The sequence below is a fragment of the Amphimedon queenslandica genome, unplaced genomic scaffold (genome assembly GCF_000090795.2).
Source record: "Amphimedon queenslandica unplaced genomic scaffold, v1.1 AMPQUscaffold_13030, whole genome shotgun sequence".
Classification (NCBI taxonomy): domain Eukaryota; kingdom Metazoa; phylum Porifera; class Demospongiae; order Haplosclerida; family Niphatidae; genus Amphimedon; species Amphimedon queenslandica.
Window position 1 is genome coordinate 15,604 of NW_003546734.1, and position 16,303 is coordinate 31,906.

At 36.2% G+C, this 16,303-nt stretch overlaps 2 protein-coding genes and 1 long non-coding RNA gene across 4 annotated transcripts; 1 reads left to right on the top strand and 2 right to left on the bottom strand.

The window, feature by feature from the left end:
- Positions 1-1,101: 1,101 nt before the first annotated feature.
- On the bottom strand, positions 1,102-2,592 carry LOC109585646 (uncharacterized). The gene is made up of 5 exons (XR_002186581.1): positions 2,400-2,592; positions 2,267-2,342; positions 1,873-2,021; positions 1,501-1,805; positions 1,102-1,445 (listed from the first exon to the last, which is right to left on the bottom strand). It is a non-coding gene; the product is annotated as an uncharacterized LOC109585646 (long non-coding RNA).
- Positions 2,593-3,313: 721 nt separating this feature from the next.
- On the top strand, positions 3,314-4,516 carry LOC109585645 (uncharacterized). Its single transcript, XM_020001782.1, has 4 exons — positions 3,314-3,488; positions 3,539-3,806; positions 3,847-3,991; positions 4,035-4,516. Exons 2-4 carry the CDS (start codon positions 3,753-3,755, stop codon positions 4,265-4,267), a joined length of 432 nt encoding a protein of 143 aa, XP_019857341.1. The 5' UTR covers positions 3,314-3,488; positions 3,539-3,752; the 3' UTR covers positions 4,268-4,516.
- LOC109585644 (uncharacterized) lies at positions 4,336-5,201 on the bottom strand. Of its 2 annotated transcripts, none has more exons than XM_020001780.1 (3): positions 5,013-5,201; positions 4,865-4,956; positions 4,336-4,814 (listed from the first exon to the last, which is right to left on the bottom strand). In XM_020001780.1, exons 1-3 carry the CDS (start codon positions 5,169-5,171, stop codon positions 4,391-4,393), a joined length of 675 nt encoding a protein of 224 aa, XP_019857339.1. In that variant the 5' UTR covers positions 5,172-5,201; the 3' UTR covers positions 4,336-4,390. The 2 variants fall into 2 exon arrangements, with proteins under 2 accessions (XP_019857339.1, XP_019857340.1); XM_020001781.1 differs by having other exon boundaries at positions 4,336-4,796; positions 5,013-5,199.
- Between the last annotated feature and the right edge of the window lie 11,102 nt (positions 5,202-16,303).

Sequence of the window (16,303 nt, forward strand, 5' to 3'; positions counted from 1 at the left end):
GACTCCCAATGATTTTAAGTCTCAAAATGGCCCCAATCATCTCACCAGTTCCTTTTTATTATTGTTTGCACTCGTCTGCAATGCAAATGTTGTCACAGTAGCACTTTTATACTGCTCAATTGACGAAATCGGGCCAGTTAGCACCCATTCCAGTCGTGTTTGTAATGCGACTGGACCACACTCTGCTCTAATCAGTCTACCAGTGACAAGTTGCCAACAAAATATATTTAGTAAATTGTATATACATACATTGGAGTGTTACAGAGAGTAGTATTAACTTACATCAGAGAATCGAGAGTTTGAGTTGAGAAGAAGATTAGAAATAGTTGGTGATTGCTGGGTGTTGTCAATATTTGTTGAATTATTGACATTACTATACAGTTTGCTATTGTACCTCCATCCTTGTAGCTTGTATCAGACCATGTACTAGACTGTTATTCATCAATGTGTACTGGTAACTTTAAAGAACAAACAACAAAGTGTAATAAAGAAAGGTAAGCTACAATAACACACACACATGTACTTACTTCTGTCTATACAGCTTTCATAATTGAAGACACCAAAGCCAAGACAAAAATCAGAAATAATATACAACCTATCTTAATAAGACAAAAGAGATGAGAAGGAAGTGAGGGAGAAATAGAGAAAAAAAATTTCCTGTATACATGTAATGATTATTATTACTTTCATGTATATAATTGAACTTGTTACATTAACATCTGTGGGTGTGAATATACTATTCTGATTAATTGACTCCCCGCCTATAAGTGAAGGAATTGTTCACTTACATATAAACTAAAACTTGGTTTGTTCAAACAGTGCTATCAATAAATCAGTACTGCATATACACATTCAGATTGTCATGGTGTGGCCAGGACAGAGCCTCATAATATATGCATGTACATGTATGGTTATTATAAAGGGAAGATAACATTAAATAATCAACTAAAATATCAATTGATTATCTTCATACACTGTAGGTTAACATGTTATCAACAGTTCAATCAGCTAGCAAACAATTAAAGCATACACTTTTTTGTTTCAAAACATACCATGTAATGCATTCCATGAGTTCATGTCCAGAAATGCTGGGACACGGAAACAAATTATTAGTATATTTCCGCATTTTTAAAAATGACCATTCTTAGCAATACAAAGGGAGCTGTATTTTCTCCCGTCCATTTCTAATGATAAACGTATTTTGCTTCGTTTCACTTAGAGAACTTATTAACATCATATAACACCTGTTTTTACTTTGTAGGTTGGCTAAAGAAATGTAGTTAAACCGTGGAACTTTTGTCACGAAGATGAAGACTTTGACGCCGCCATTTTACATTGACATATTAGCGTGTTTACAATATTTTTCATTTTTAACGAATTATAACAGAGTATTGTAAAATAAATTTCCTTTGTTTCACTTTGCCCTTTTAAATAGATCTTCTAAGCTACAATATGGTATAAAAAAATTGACAGTCATGTAACAAAAAAGTGTGGACTTACCCGTTCAAAGTAGCAAAAATTTTGAACTGTCCCATTGCGGTCATTGCATTATCTGCATTGCAGCTGTGTAATGATAATGTCCTCTGTCACTATTGAGAGTGCTTGTACTAATATATACAGAGCTGCTAATGCTAATGATGTTTGCTTTTGTCTCTCTATACCAAATAAGTTTCTCTACCAGTGGTATGCAGCACAATTAGCCAATTCAGCTACAACTATGGTCAGCCAGCTGAATAAGCAACTGGTAGGAGTCTCATTGCTAAGCTCGTTGGAGAAGAAATTGAAGATGAAAGGAGCACGATTAACTACAAATGTAAAACATGGATACAGAAAGAAAATATTGAGTCAATCCACATTAATGGATGTGCTTACATCTGACATTGTTAATCCTGAGGAAGCTATTAAGGTCTTAAGGTAAGGAATTGAGTGTATATAGCAGCTTTGGAGATACTTGAGTGCTGAGTAGATGTGTAGTAGCATGAGTAGAGTGTCAGTGTTAATATCAATTTCTTCATACAGAGCTACATTACAAAGAAAAGAGAAAGAATTAGTACAGCTAAGGAATAGCCAACCCGCAAACAATAAAGGGAAGGATTTAGATCAAGTTTGTGAGCGCCAGCAGAGACGTAAATTAGCTACATTGAAGGAGTCAGCTAAAGAAGCTTTACAGTTTGCTGGCTCATACAATCTTGATCTAACATCAATTTCATTCAAGAAACGGCAGCCACCTTGTGATCCAGTTATATTTAACTATTCACCTACTCACCCATCATCATCTTCCTCCCTCTCTCCATTGTCAACACCAGTTTCTTTGTCAACTTCTTCATTCTCTGCTCTAACACCTGAAATCGAATCAGCATCATCGTCTCAAGCCTCTAGTCAACAATCAAGCAACCCACCTGATTCACCTTCATCTGTACAACAAATTCTCTATCTTTTAGATTCCTACGGCGTATCGGATGATTTTTACCACGAGCTGTCCATGCTCAAAAAGTCTCTTCCCCGATCATATACAGTAAAACGTCTCCGAAAAAGTCTTTCGTCAACTGTTAATATTCAAAAGCTACCTCAAGGCTGGTACCTTCCATTTTGCAATTACCTGCAGTTGTCATTATCTCGATTGTTGGACTGTGGGCATCATATACAATCACCTATTGAAGTAAAAATATCTGGTGATGGAGCACCGTTTTACCGTTCATCTTCATTTATACTTTTATCGTTTTCATTTCCTCTACTTGACCCCAAGTCATCCTCTGCAACTGGTATGAAACATTATCATCCGTATTCTTTTTAATTTCTGTAGGGACACACACTCTAGCAGTAATAAAGGGAGAAGAGAAATATGATGTAATAAGGAATGGACTTGCACCTGTCATTAAGGAAATCAATGAAATGGTTCGGAAACCTTCTATAATTATTCAGGGAGTCTCTTATAGCCTAAAGTTTATTCTTGGAGGAGACTATAAGGTTAGAAAATAATCTCACGTTTATACCATAGCAATACTATAAATGCTTTAGTTTTTGCTATTGCTTCTGGGAATGAATGCTGCTCATTCTAATTATTCATGCATATACTGCACCATTAAAAAGGATAAAAGGTGAATTCTTTATAATTATACAGCAACATAACTTACTTTGTTTATAGATTTGATACAACTGTTCCCACCGAAGAGTATGAGACAAAACAAGCTCGGTCACTGGCTTCAATTAAGTCTTGTGCTAAGTCTAAGGCTATGGGCGTCCTTCGAGAACCTTTATTTGAAATAGAGCTAGAACAGGTTTCTAACATAGCATAATTATAATATTACTAACTTTTACAGGTTGTAATTGATGAGTTACATTTGTTGTTAAGAATTTCGGACGTATTAATTAGAAATCTATTAGGAATTGGTCAGGCGCTAGACTTGAAAGACATCACTACAAAAAATAGCACCAGACATGTCGACATGATATGCAACTTAATTCAATCCTGTGGAATAACGTTCCATGTAAAAACCAATAAATTTCAGACATAATTAGCACTAACTTTATATTACAGGTATGGAAGTCTAAAACAAAGAAGGACGAGTTGGATTGGACATCATTACGTGGTAGTGACCGTAAAAAGCTCTTAAACGAACTGCCAGCAAAACTGGTAAATGTATTTCCTAATGAGCTTGGTCGGCAGTTGATGAAACACTGGCTGGTTAGCATTATTTTTATCATAACTTATATTTTGAAGTATAATACAGGATTTCAAAGTCATTTATGAGATGATTGGCATCTCAAATCCAACTGATGATGAAACTCTTACAGTACAGAGCAAAGTAAAATTTAACCATCATATCATCTGTTTACATTAAACAGGCCTTACAGTGGATACAGGACTTCTTAAAGTTCCCATATGATGGTTACAGCAAGTCAAATGTTACCCCGTACATGCACGTTATGGGATATCACATACCTCATTTAATGAAATGCCATGCAGGTATCAAACGATTTAGCGGTCAAGGTACATAGACTCTCTACTGACATCTACTTAAATCACTATGTAGGAGTTGAGAAGAATAATGATTGTGCTAGGAAACATTTCTTCTCTAGCAACCACCAAGATGCTGCCAGAGACATCTTATTAACAGACAGCCGAGTGGAAGAACTGCAACATGGCAAAAGAGCAAAGAGGAAATATGAAAAGAAAGACACATCATACTGGGAACTTGGTATTAGAGAAAAGAGAAGAAAGATAGAATTCGAGCCTGAGCCAGACCTCAAGCCAGACACATGTTAGATCTAATAGGGTGGTCCACTAGTTTTATTACACATTATTATTTAGCATGCATATAAGTATAATAATTATGAATTATTGTTACAGTATCATGTAAATCAAAAACAATATGGCCTAGGCATGCAGTCATGACTGAAATGATTTGACAATAGTCAGAGAAAGAGTCTCGTTGAAGCCTCTGGTTCTGGGTGTCTTGTCACAGTAGAATGACTTTTGATGGTATGATACGTGGCTGTACATATAAATTGGAAATTCTACACAGCAACCTTCTCCAAACTTATTGTAGAAATTAAAGAAACTATCTTCAAAGTACTGTGATGGAAAATCAGCTCTGACATATAACTTTCCAGGCTTACACTTAACAGCTTCTCCTTTGTCATTAAAAAGGTAGTTAAAGGTGTGACGATGAAATGGTATTGATATTTTACGTCTACGGAGGATTCCAGATTTTAAACTAAATTGTAACGAAGATCGTAGTGTACTAATATCATCCATCAGTACTCTCCTGCATGGATCTGGGTCATGATATAACCTAATTATAATAAATGAACTGTCAGTCCAGCATTGTACAAAAATAGCTTTAATGAATGATCACTCTACCTTATCGCCGTGGCAGTAATATCTTCAGCTGGCACCCAAGTAGCTTCCTCTTTTGAATACCCCTTCCAAAGAACTAAATACACTACATGGCCCTGTGAGTTAAATTTTTAAGTCTCACGGTCTTCCAAGAAAACTGTCTGATACATACCTTCTTAACTTTCTTGTCTATTAACCTCTCCACTTCATATACATCAGTTTCATTACCACTAACTACCAAACATTGATCATTTTTTTCAACAAATTCTTCCTTTTCATGTAGCTCCTTGTAGAAACCAGCAGTGACAGTTTGTTTGCATTTACGCGCCATTTTGTTACCGTGGTAACGCTTATGAATATTATTATTAATCAATGAATAAAATTATTTACGTATGAATATAATTATTGAATGCTATGAATATAATTATTAAGAAATGTCCGCACGGCCCATTGCAATTTCTGGACATGTTGTGGGTTTTTTGGATAACTCTTCTGACACTTTTGCACAAGTTTTAACTTTCATTCAATCTATAGGAAGTGTTTCATTCAATAAATAGCAGCAGCAGCAAAAACAATTTCCTTGCCTACAATTATCACAATATGATCTTTATTTCCGTGACAATAACTCCTTGCAGCAGGCGGCAGCTGTCTACATCCTGATGCAGCTTAACATGTAATTCTATTTAATGCACCACAGTAATAAATGCCACAGTTCACAAATTCTTTCCTGCCACAATTGCTAATAACAATATGAAGGCGATCTGAGGACATATGTACATACCTTTTGATGTCATCTTTATTTTTAATACAGTCTTGTCATTTTAAATAGGACAATCCATCACCAAATTTGTAGCAACCAATAACATGGGCAACCAGAGTATCAGCAAGCATTAGCAAAACTGAACAATGAAAAGTACATCTTTATCTCATCTACTTATAACTGTTACACTCGTCTAGTTATTATTAGAAAAAATACTAAACTACATGTACGTGTAACTCACTGTTGACAGCCAATTAATGAATGAAACATCCTTGTGAATGCTTTTTGATGACAAACATGTGATTACCTAAATGAATGGCTTTGTTTGCTAGTCAATTGCAGTTTATGTTGTCATGGAATACTAAATCATTCCTACATGTACATGTCATAGGCGTAGGAATGGGGGAGCTGGGGGCTTCAGCCCCCCCCCAACTTTTCAGCAAGAAGGGCTTAGCCCCCCATGTTTACATGCTAAGTCATGCTTTTTAATGTTGAGCCCCCCCAACTTTTGAATCATTCCTACGCCTATGCTTGTATGCAATAATAATACAAAATGTCACTAAGTAAACATGTCATAGCTATACAGTATATCAATTCACATGCCTGAAGCTATCAAAACTTAACTAATATTTGTGAATTTTAGTTGGACAAACATGAGGATTGCAAAGTATAGAGGTAATTTTCAAGGGTCAGCTATATAGCTTTACATAATACATATACCTAGGTATTACATGTATTATGAATGCATGTATATCTACCTGCACTTCAACGTACACCATGTACTGGCAATTTGGCATAACATGATTAAGCCATGTGGTCCCTTCAGGTTCTTAACTTATTTTCATTTATACCAAGACTCTTGCTTATACATGTAGAGAAGGAGAGAAATAATATACTTATACCACTGTAGCTTCTCAGTTACCACAGTTACTGTGGTTTCCATAGTTACCAGTATCATTACTTTTAAAAATGGAAAAACTCTCCACAGTGCTACATATAGGCAAAAATAAGTGCTGGGTAGGTAGATGAAGCTTTAACACTCAGGCCTGTGCTTAGTTAATTTATTAATAGCAAAATTACCAAATTAATACTCACATCACGGGCTGGGACATCCTGCATCTGCGAAAGCAAGAAACTATCAAAGTAATACCAAACTACAGCTGTAGGTCTTTGCTTCCTTCATCTTTATTTTTAAATATTTTCAAATACTTCACACGCCTATTCGTTTCATTAGAAAAAATGGTGACACTGGTGGATTAGACAAAGTGTAAACAGAGTCACAGGGCAGCTTACAAAAGGGAAAATTCAGATGTTGATTAATTTTTACGAATTTATTATGAAAGCAGCCTAAAAAGTATACCATTAGTCAGTACTACATGTGTGCCCATATATACAGTGCATGTTTTTGTACCTGTACATACCTAAGGCCAGCCCTTATTAGTGACCTCAAATTATAGAATCATTTTTGCCTTTTTTCCAGCACATAAATGTCATCCATTTGACCATGTGTTGCTATTTTGGCAAGATTCATACAAAGTAACCAATGTAACCGATGCTATGAAAGTACATGCTCATATCAACCCCTCATCTACTTGACAATGTTTACTAACCCTTGTAGCTCTTGTTAATTTACTAGAAGAATGTCCTCCCCAAGCCACACTACATGTGCATGTATATCATGAATGAAGTAAGTTTAAAAACAGTTAAAAGACCTGCTTGTACAGACGGATGCAATTCATCAGTAAGGGCTTTACCCAATAATTACCCTATACATGCAGTGATTGTTTTGCTGTCTTGTTTTTGTTTTTTCCTCGCAAAATTAAATTTAATTAAAGCACCTCAAATGCCATTTTATTGTATATAATTGCATTCATGTAGTGTCAGTCCAGAAAATGGAAATTAACTCACACATACATGTACACATGTATGTTTGAAAACATTTCAACATTATAGGTACATACACATGTACATGTACATGTACAATGTACTTTTATTATGTCTCAGTGCAGTAGATTTACATGTACTGTGTCACTAGCTCATAAATTTAAGTGGACATTGCACTACAAGTAATGAATTTTTCACTAAAAGATTTATTTTGTATTTTTGTGCATGTACTGCAGTATCTAAATTTATTATTTTTAGGTACGATGTGAATTGTGCATGTATAATGTAAGCTAGTTTTGCCATCTGCTATAAAGGCCGACTACTACCGGGTAAAAAGGAGAAAGAGTAATTTTGATCATTACAGGGACAGCCTGTGAGTACAACATGTACAGTATGTGCATTCTACATGCATGTATACATGCATACATACATGTATATGTATACATTTATTTGCTTTAATTTACATGTAGATGTATATAGTACTGGATCAATTGTCAGAGTATTTGAGTAAGTGAAATGGACAATCTTTGTATGTTAACTTGTAACTTTTTCTTTCTCTTTCTTTTTCTCCATCAACAATGAACAGTTTATCAGAGAAAGAGCAGTTTTCTATAGAATAGTAAGCATGTCCATTCGGATATGTATGCATATATATGTAATGTAGAACATGTCAGTATCATTTGGGGATATTTTGTTTTCATTTCAGTATAATTGGGGCGAGCCTGAGCGAGCCCCACATAAACGAGAAGGGTATGTAAGTCTGTTTGTTTGTAGACGAACGTCACCCCTATCAGTATGAAAAAATTTCCACTTTTTAATAAACTTGATAATTTCATTGAAGAAGGGTGTGGCCACAGTGAAATAAAATGGCAGCTCAGTATTAAAACTGAAAATTCTTGCAAGACTGATTTGACTGTACTGCTGTCCAAATGCAGCAAGGAAGGTTAAGAAAGCAGACATGTCATGTTCTTCTTTGATGTAAATTACTCTGATGAAGTGAATGTCAATGACAGGCCTCAGCCTGTGAAGTTGAATTAACTTAAAGTATGCATGAAGCCAAAAACTACATTGCTACAGACAGTTGCCTATCTAGCTTTATTATTTGTATAATGACTGCTTTTAGCTAACTTTAATGCTTGCTAAATGCTATAAGCAAGGTAGCTTTAATTGTTGCAGAGAATACAAAGGTAGATCATCAAGAACTATACATCCATGAGCTCTGAGCCTGCTTAGTTGCACCACTCTAATATCTCATGGTTGCACAATAATGCTCGAGTATTGTACATGTATGTTAGTCTGTAAAGATCTATTGTACATGTATGTATATTGCTTCGCTTGCGTAGGCTCGCCCCTTCAATGTTTTACATTCGTCTAGTATTATTAGTTTAACGTTATTGGGGCAGTCATGGAAGTGGGTTGAGTCAGTATTGAGAGTACATACATGAAATATCTTTCTCTTTGTGTTTCTGTCACTCCTATTTTTACTTAATCCTTTAATTTGTCCCTCTATTTCTCTCTCTAGGCAAAATACTTTTGTTACTCAGTCTCTGTATCATTTGTATGAGCTTATTAACTGCCATCAAACTATAAGTGAGGACAAAATTGGTCAATTAATCTCATGGTTTTGTGAGTAATTGAAACACACACACACACCACTATTCTTAACTTCCACTCTACTCTCATCTCTTTCTTTCTCTTTCTCTATTATTGTCAGCTAAACTACATGTACATGTAGCTACACATATTTCAAGATTTGCAATTTTGTCCTATCACAGTTTGGCAACAAAACAATAGTAAGAAGCAGTATGTACACGTGCATGTACTTACATGTAATCTTGATATAAGTATTAACAATCAATCCATTTTAAAGTGCTTTATTACAAAATTAATAATAATTACATTGTATCATTATGCGCTGTATGGTATATATACATGTATTGTGCATGTACATTTGAGTAATTATAATTCTTGTATATTAAATATAAATTTCAGTGTATAGTGGTTATTTTTGTTATCATTACGATTTGTAGGGAATTAGATTGGGACTATCTGAATGACATGATAGCAGGCAATTAAGTCATCAAAATCAAACTTGCACGTACACCTCTGAGGATACTACCATATTGCCAGTGGTCATTGTATTGAAGGTATAAAGAGATGTACATGTACATGTACATGCATTGAAATGTAACTGAACAATCGTATAACATATAGATAGAAAATTTGGAGTGTTAACGTTTGGCAAATTGGCTTCAAAAGAGGTTTGGACGTTAAAATTTTGGCAAAATTTTAACTCTGTCTATGCTTCTATGGAACTTTATCAAATAGGTGACTATAAATTTGGCAAACAGACTTCAGTTCCCCAAAAGCGCCATAATTTTACTCCACCAAATATTCTAGCTATATAGTAATTCATTTTAAAGTAATTAGAAATTTAATCACATGATCTTACAAAATTGGATTTACACATTAAGTGATAGTCAACACTTTAGTAATTGAACTATTGTCTTAATGTAACAATCTTTTTCTCTTCTCTAAAGGCAGAGGTTAATGTTTGTTTCACTGTTGTCTCCTGAAGAGAAAGAAGCATTGCAGGTAGTGTTACTTGTTATCATATTATTATTGCCAATCATGTTGTTATTAATAGTGTATTGTAGCAACGGAGAGAGAGACAGACAGACAGAGAGAAAGGGAGGGAGATAGAAAGACAGAAATATATGCCCTTTGTAACAATGAACATTTTTCTTTCTAAAGTCAGGTTATGCAGGCTTTCCAGTACTCAAGCAGAGACAAAGTGAGAGTAGACAGATGGGACAACCCCTTGAAGGAGGAGCATAAAGTCTTAAATCAACAAAAGTTAGACTAATTAGTAACTGCATGTACATGCATCCTATGGGAATAATAGATGTACACATGTATCTACATTTACCTAGTACCTACTTACATGTATGTAAGCCAGCCCTTTCACCCCAGCAAAGCATAAACAGCAGTTCATGTAGTGCAAGCTAGGTTTAGGTAGGTGTACGGTACACATGTACCTGTATGTCAACAATTAGGGTAGATGAAAGCAGCCTAAAAGTATACAATTAGTCAGTACTGCATGTGTGCCCATATATACAGTGCATGTTTTTATACATGTACATACCTATGGCCAGCCCTTATTAGTTTTCTGACACTACAGATAAAAGCATAATATAGTGAATATTGTTGATGGATCTCATAGCTTTATTCCTACCATGTGCCTTGTTCTTTTGCCTTGATCAATGTACTTCTCCAGTTCAAATGTGTCATTATTCTTAGTATGTACTTTTGTATACCATACCATATGGACTATCATGCATGCATATGTTGGTAATTTAGAGTGCTTTCATGATCATACCTACCATTGTAATTCATGCATTGCACATACAGGTACAGTTTATGTGTATGCTTATTGTACAAGTATAGTACAGCCACAAGTTTACCAAATTTCACACTCAAGAAGTACCAAATAAAATGTCTTTCTACAGTTTGATGTCCTCTCTTTGTCCCCCCCTCCCTCCCTCCTCTCTCTGTCTCTCTCTATCTCTCTTTCCCTCTCTGAACATATGTTACATGTACATGTCAATGCATAAATACGTGTAATTCATTAAGTGCCAAACCAAAACCCAGCCCTAATTAATAATATTACCTAATAATTAATAATCAACTAAAGCACATGGTCAAGCACATGTTAAGTTTAGTGCCAGGAGAAAGGAAACCAATACCTTCCAGTATGTAGTGGTAAGCCCAGTTGTGCTAGATAATAATCATAGGCCCTGAGTATTTAACGTCAGCACACATGTAACTGAACAAGTCATATTGGTAACAACAGGTTTTTAAGGCAGGCAGGGAGGTGAGAGTTTGGCCATTAAATACTTTTTAACACCCAGTTCCGGTTCTCAAGGCCAGATTGCCTAGCCTGCTGTTCACCACAACTTTTATGCTAGCACAGTAACTGAAAAAGCTTATGTATATTGTGAGAATTATTACTCCTCCGTCTGTGAGCACAGAAAAGGTGTTCTGAGTCATTAACAGCGGCTGAGAGTGAAATATTGAGCACTTTGAGTGGAGATGGCATAAATTGCCTAATCCCTCCTTGGAAACTTGAGAGGATTTTGCCTTGTGAATAATCTCTCTCTCTTTGTCTCTCTCTCCCTCTGATTTTCTTTGACATTTTTTCCAGCACATAAATGTCTTAAAATTTATTAATTAACCCTTTATGCATTTGACCTTGTCTTGCTATTTTGGCAAGAGTCATGCAAAAAACGATATAACCGATGCTATGAAAACAGGCCAATATTTGTTATGCCAGTCTGATTATAAGTATGCATTTTGTATATACTTATATCGATGACGTTCTCATAGCTAGCTCTGACCCTGAAGAGCATAAGGAACACCTTCACTCAGTGTTGGAGTGTTTTAGTAAACATGGCATTGTCATCAATCCAAACAAGTGTGCATTTGGGGTATCACAAATCACCTTCCTCGGTCATCTTGTTGATCAGCACGGTGTCCGCCAACTCCCAGAGAAAGTCGAAGCACTTCGTGCCTTTATATTACTGACTACTCTAAGTAAACTTCGTGAGTTTATGAGACTAGTTAACTGTTATAATAGATTCATACCTAATTGTGCATGTATTTTTTTCCCACTGAATTATTTTTTAGGTAAAAAGTACAAAAAGAGAGAAATTCATTGGACCATCGCTGCATTCAACAATATCAAGGAGGCACTTGCCCAAGCGAGGCTGTTATCTCATCCTAAAACTACGCTGAGTCTTGCAACAGATGCGTCTGATGTAGCTGTGGGAGCAGTTCTGCAGCAGTGGATTGATGACACTTGGCAGCCACTGGCATACTTCTCCAGACCCTTGAAACCACCTGAGAAGAACTATAGTACGTTTGACAGAGATTTGTTAGGGATTTATCTAGCAATTAAACATTTTTGCTACTCCTTAGAGGGTTGGCAGTTTTACGTATTGACTGACCACAAACACCTAACACATCTCCACTCATTTCACTCTAATCAACATTCACCACAACTTGTTTGACATATGGATTATATTCTACAGTTCACCTCAGACATTCGTCATGTAAAGGGGTCAGCTAACTCAGCTGCAGACGCTTTGTCTCGTGCTAATATCAATTCATTCTCTACTAATACTCCACCTCGAGTAAATTTTTAGAAACTGGCGGAAGTACAACAGGATGATCCTGAATTAACCGAGTTGTTGAAGTCTCCTTCACAACACTCATTAGTACTCAGAAAAGTACCTCTTACTTTCTCTACTTGTACGATTGTTTTTCATGTACCTACAGGGATATCTCACCCATTTGTACCAAGTTCATTGAGATTTACAGTATTTTCAGCACTACATTCCTTGTCACACCCTGGCATTCGTGCATCACAATGATTACTTACCAGTTGTTTTGTCTGGCCTGTTATTAACTCCAACATTCGGAAAAGGACTTGTCAATGTCTCCAGTGCCAACAAACCAAGGTCCAAAGAGACACTGTCACTCCCATTTCTCACTTTCCTACTCCTCTACATAGATTTTGTCACTTACATATTGCTCTAGTTGGACCACTACCTGTCTCTAGAGGCTTCACTTATCTACTAACTATGGTGGATAGATTCACTCGATGGCCAGAAGTTGTTCCACTACAGGATGCAACTGCTGAGACAGTAGCACTAGGTTTCATTACTGCATGGGTATCTCGATTTGGAGTCCCATCACTCATTACTATGGATCAAGAAAGACAGTTTGAGTCATCTATATGGTCTCAACTAATGAGAATCCTTGGTACGCAGCGTATCCGGACTACGGCATACCACCCCATTGCTAACGGACTAGTGGAGAGACTACACTGTCAGTTAAAGGCTGCTATAAAGTGTCTACCTTCTCCAACAGACTGGGTATCTGGACTGCCCTGAATTTTCTTACGAATTCGCACTGCCATTAAAGAGGATATTGGCTGTACTAGTGCTGAACTGGTATATGGAGCAACACTAAGAGTCCCTGGAGAATTGATTTCTCCTTGATCAGCTCCTCTTCCGAATATTTCAACATACTCCACAGCACTCTGCTCTACTATGCAGTTTGTCAAAGCCATACCCACTTGCTCATGTACTCGGAATTCTTATCTCCCCAAAGCACTCTCCGATTGCTCTCATGTATTGGTTAGGCATTACGCTGTTGGTGCAGTATTACAGAAGCCTTATGATGGACAATACAAAGTAATATACCAAGCAAAAAAGTTTACACTCTCATTATCAATGGAAGAAAGAGTAATGTCTCCATAGACAGACTTAAACCTGCCTTCATAGACTAGGAGTACAGGCTTGACAATGAATCTCAATCTCCTCCCTCTCACTCCTCCCCTCCACTCTCTTCCTCTCCTCCCTCCTCCCTTCCATTTTCTCCTTCTCCCCTTCCTCCTATTCCCACATCTTCATCGAGTAGGACTACCAGGTCAGGGAGACATGTACACTGGCCCAAACAACTCAAAATTTACTGTTAAGTATCGTTCGCATACTCACTGGGGGGAGTACTGTGGTATGCTAATCTTAGCAATAATTAATTTCCTGTTATGTCACAATACACATCATAAAATAGGAAAATAATCTCTCAATCAGACAATCTAAGCTAATCTAATCTCTCGACTTTCGTTCCTTCGTTCTACAGCTATCTCCTTATTATCTCTCTCTAGCCCCAAGGCTTCATCCATTATTGATCCTCTAGTTGGTCCACTGTATAACTCACTCTCGTATGATCCTATCACTTACATATTATCAGTTTTGTAACATTAGTGAGTTCTGTATTTCATTCTTCCTCCTATTCCTTTCCTTTCTCTCTCTCTCTTCTGTAACTCTCATTCACACACCTCTCAATTATTATAATAATTCCGAGTACCATTTCAAAGTTAGAGATATTGTTTTAACACCAGTCGTTTGTTAACACAGCATTGTACTGCAAGAGGAGCAGCCACACATCCTCAATGTCATTGTTGAAATTGAGCAGGCACTGTCTCAACAACTGGACTCATCTAGTTCAGTTGTGGCCATTTACAAGAGTATCATACATTGATGTATCATACATTGAGGCAGATACGTGTAGTTTAGTCAGCTGGTGATGGAAGCGATGAAACTGTTGGAGAAGTGGTAGAAGTATGTTATGGGTGTGGTTTTCTTAATATCACACCCACTACTAAATTAGTGATAATGAGTATTGGTGTAACAGCCCTTTTCACAAGGCTGTACAACTGATACTGTGTGTGTATTTGTAAGTTATTTTAAGCCATAATTTCAGAAGTGCTGATTGACAATAAATTGCTGACAATATTTTTGAAAACAACTGTTAATGATGTAGGGTATTTCAGGTGTCGTCTTGATCAACTGTAGGCAGCTAACAATTTTTTCAGCCAAGGTATTAGTTATTTCCTTTAGCATAGTTATAATTTATCAATTTTCGGATCAACGTGTGAAAAAAAATATAACTCAGCCCACACCTGCGAAGAGTGATGTTGGGCAGTTACTGTTCTACATGTTGGGAAAATTCGTAGTGAAGTCAGAAAAGAATGAGCAGCAGATGGGACTATATACTGAAGGAGAAAATGTTAGTTACTATGTAAATAATTATATTATATACTTGCATGTGCATTAGTTCTTGATTTGCCATACAATTTAGAGTAGGCCTAAGGGGAACTCTCATGCCTCAGTCCAATTTCACGTGTCTAAATTCTATGATGTGTTGGACAAGGTAGTAATTAAGATTATATGCAAGGCCATATTCTCTGCGATTAATTTATCTTTTGATTCCCAGTAACTACGAATGATAATTTTGTGTGTATGATAGATTTTTCCCTTTATAACTGATAATGTTTAAATATAATGTATTAGTCTTTCATGTCTCTTTGTAGAAATGTGTTGTCCTAGGTTATTGGTTATAAAATTTGCAAAAATTAATTGCCAAGTTGTCTTGGCACTTGCTAGGTACCTTAGGAAGAACTTACTGGACTTTTAAAAACATCCGTCAGTGTTTCCTTTCCCAACTTTCTTTTTCTGTTAATGAATTAAAAGCACTGTTGACAAGACACTTCAATGAGGAAGTATTATTTGTATTATATAATATAACGGCCCACCAAGAGGGAAGTCTTACTTTCCTCTTATCTGCACTGTCACCTCCATATGCACATACACTGTCTTCCTGTACACTCACCATATAAGAACTGTTGACATATTGAAAGTTGAGACTGCATGATAATTGTAAAGATGAAATTGTCTCTCCAATTGAAACTTCGCATGCACATAAAGTCTGTTGTTAAGTATTGTAATAGTAAATTATGTTTGACAGTATGGCCTTTCTTTTACTCTATAGTGTACACCTCCGTTCACTGGGACAGCACTGTGCATACAAATAACATTCCTTACTGCATACAATAGCCTCCACACATTAGACACCTGTATAACTGAGCAACTACCTTCTATCAAAGTATCCATTATAGTGGCTACTATTTGTTCTTTGCATGTTTCTTCATGGTAGCAGATTCATACTTTTTTATGAATAACATTACTTGAAATATTGCAAAGCAATCCGATGATTACAATCACATCTCTTTCTACATGTGTATGCAACTATAAAGTAAAAACAATCAATTCCTATTTCTTGTATAAATTAAAAATTTTGATATTTATGGTATCTATTTCTATTAAATTGTGACCATAATTGACGAAAGGTACCTTATGGCGGAAAGGAACATTGGTCTTTGTAGCCTTAAAAATCCAACATTCTGACTCCAT